The following is a 2,781-nucleotide window of genomic DNA, read 5'->3' as shown; positions in this document are numbered from 1 at the left end:
GATCAATCCAACTTCCTCAAACTCCTGGGAAAGTCCCTAGCGTGATGATGTCACACTTGCTGCTCTGTTTTACGTGTTATTAACCTCATTAGAGAGAGCGCAGTATTTAGGAAGGTGCAGGTTGTCCTCCATCCATCTGCTCATGTCTAGTAATAATCTTTTTATTTCTATTTTAGTAGATGGACGGGAGATGAGAAAAACCTCAGAGGATTGTCTCACTTTGTCTCCAGACTGTAAAGTAGAAGATGAGGACATCACACAGTATAGTCCAGGAGAAAACCCGACTACCTCAAATGTCCATCCGGCACCACACAGTGTAGATGGACCATCGTATTCCTCTTATCCTGAGGAACCTCAGACTGTGCGGGACGGTGCCGGACCATCGTATTCCTCTTATCCTGAGCAACCTCAGACAGTGAGGGACAGTGCCGGACCATCGTATTCCTCTTATCCTGAGGAACCTCAGACTGTGAGGGACGGTGCCGGACCATCGTATTCCTCTTATCCTGAGGAACCTCAGACTGTGAGGGACGGTGCCGGACCATCGTATTCTTATCCTGAGGAACCTCAGACTGTGAGGGACGGTGAGAAGCCGTATTCCTGTAGTGAGTGTGGGATATTTTTTTCAAAGAAGTCCAGTCTTTACAGACATCAGAGATCTCACACAGGGGAGAAGCCATTTTCTTGTCCTGAGTGCGAAAAAAGTTTTGCACAAAAATCAAATCTTGTCACACATCAAAAGTCTCACACAGGAGAAAAGCCGCATTCTTGTCCTGAGTGCGGGAAACGTTTTTCAAAGAAATCTCATCTCTACAGCCATCAGATGACACACACAGGAGAGAAGCCGTATTCCTGTTCTGAGTGCGGGAAATGTTTTTCATATAAGCCCAGTCTTAACATACATCAGAAATCTCACACGGGTGTAAAGCCGTATTCCTGTCCAGAGTGTGGGAAATGTTATGTGAATAAACCAGACCTTGTCATACATCAGAGGTATCACACCGGGGAAAAACCGTATTCCTGTCCTGAGTGCGGGAAATGTTTTTCAGTTAAGTCACGTCTTTACAAACATCAGAAATTGCACACAGGCAAGAAGCCATTTTCCTGCCTTGAGGGCAGGAAATGTTTTGTACAAAATTCAGAACCTGTCGCACATCAGAGGTTACACACGGGGGAAAAGCCATATTCCTGTTCTGAGTGCGAGAAATGTTTTTCTAAAAAGTCCAGTCTTTCCATACATCAGAGATCTCACATAGGGGAAAAGCCCTATTCCTGTTCTGAGTGTGGGAAATGTTTTTTCGACAAGTCCAGTCTTTGCAGTCACCAGAGAGTGCACACTGCTGAGAAGCCGTATTCCTGTCCTGAGTGTGGGAAATGTTTTATACAAAAATCAGACCTTGTCAGACATCTGAGGTCTCACACGGGGGAAAAGCCGTATTCTTGTCCTGCGTGTGGGAAATGTTTTTCACTTAAGTCTAATCTTTATGCACATGAGAGATCTCACACGGGGGAGAAACCACATTGCTGTTTTGTTTGTGGGAAATGTTTTTTCGACAAGTCCAATCTTTGCAGACACCAGAGACTGCACACTGCTGAGAAGCCATATTCCTGTTCTGAGTGTGAGAAACGTTTTATACAAAAATCAGAACTTGTCAGACATCTGAGGTCTCACACGGGGGAAAAGCCGTATTCTTGTCCTGAGTGCGGGAAATGTTTTTCACTTAAGTCTAATCTTTACACACATCAGAGATCTCACACGGGGGAGAATTCACATTCCTGTTCCGATTGTGGGAAATGTTTTTTACAAAAATCAGAACTTGTCAGACATCAGAGGTCTCACACAGGGGAAAAGCCGTTTTCCTGTCACGAGTGCGGGAAATGTTTTCTTCGGAAGTCCAGTCTTTCCATACATCAGAGATCTCACACGGGAGAGAAGCCGTATTCCTGTTCCGATTGTGGGAAATGTTTTTTACAAAAATCAGAACTTGTCTCACATCAGAGATCTCACACGGGGGAGAAGCCACATTCCTGTCTCGTATGCGGGAAATGTTTTTCTCAGAAGTCCAATCTTTACAGACATCAGAGATCTCACATGAAGGTGAAACCTTATTCCTGTCCTGAGTGTGGGAAATGTTTTTCAGACAAGTCCAGCCTTTCCAGACATCAGAGATCTCACAAGGGGAAGAAGTCACTTTCCTGTCCTGAGTGAGGGAATTGTTCCTCACTGTACATCAGGGATCCCACACAACCCTTGAGGTGTATTAGTGCCTTGAGTGCTGGAAATGTCTTCTATATGAATGTTGCTGGACATCACAGCTCTCATGTGGGGAAGAAGCACACCCTGATATACACCTCAGATATACTCCATGGCTGATCTTCATCATGTAAGGAACAGTTCATAAGGAGATCAGAGATCACAGAAGACATGGATAAAGAGTTGTTTGTATGACAATTGTGCGGTCATGCAATGCTGTTCCCAAATACAATTTTTATAATTTTTTAAGACAGGTAGAGCTTTCTTTTAGTGGTATTTAATCATCAGTGGATTTTTTTTTTGCTAAACAAATAAAAAAAGAATAAACATTTTGAAAAAAAAACAAAAAAAACAATAGTTTCTTAGTTTCTGTTATAAAATGTTTCTTCTTTACTGATGTGCACTGAAGAGGCTGCACTGATAAGGAGGCACTGATAAGCATTGATAGGCACCCTGATTATCAGTGCCCTGTCAGCCTTGCCATTTATCAGCTCTCCTTTCCTCACACAGTGACAGCGAGTGAGGAA

The 2,781-nt window shown here is 43.5% G+C and overlaps 1 protein-coding gene across 1 annotated transcript; it reads left to right on the top strand.

The window, feature by feature from the left end:
• Window positions 1-732: 732 nt before the first annotated feature.
• LOC120935928 (gastrula zinc finger protein XlCGF17.1-like) lies at window positions 733-2,020 on the top strand (the record flags this gene model as incomplete). Its single annotated transcript, XM_040347958.1, has 3 exons — window positions 733-1,058; window positions 1,143-1,413; window positions 1,666-2,020. Coding segments are annotated over exons 1-3 (861 nt in total), but the record flags the coding sequence as incomplete, so codon positions are not given.
• Window positions 2,021-2,781: the final 761 nt, after the last annotated feature.

The sequence above is a fragment of the Rana temporaria genome, chromosome 4 (genome assembly GCF_905171775.1).
Source record: "Rana temporaria chromosome 4, aRanTem1.1, whole genome shotgun sequence".
NCBI lineage: Eukaryota > Metazoa > Chordata > Amphibia > Anura > Ranidae > Rana > Rana temporaria.
This window is presented reverse-complemented; position numbering and strand designations above follow the sequence as displayed.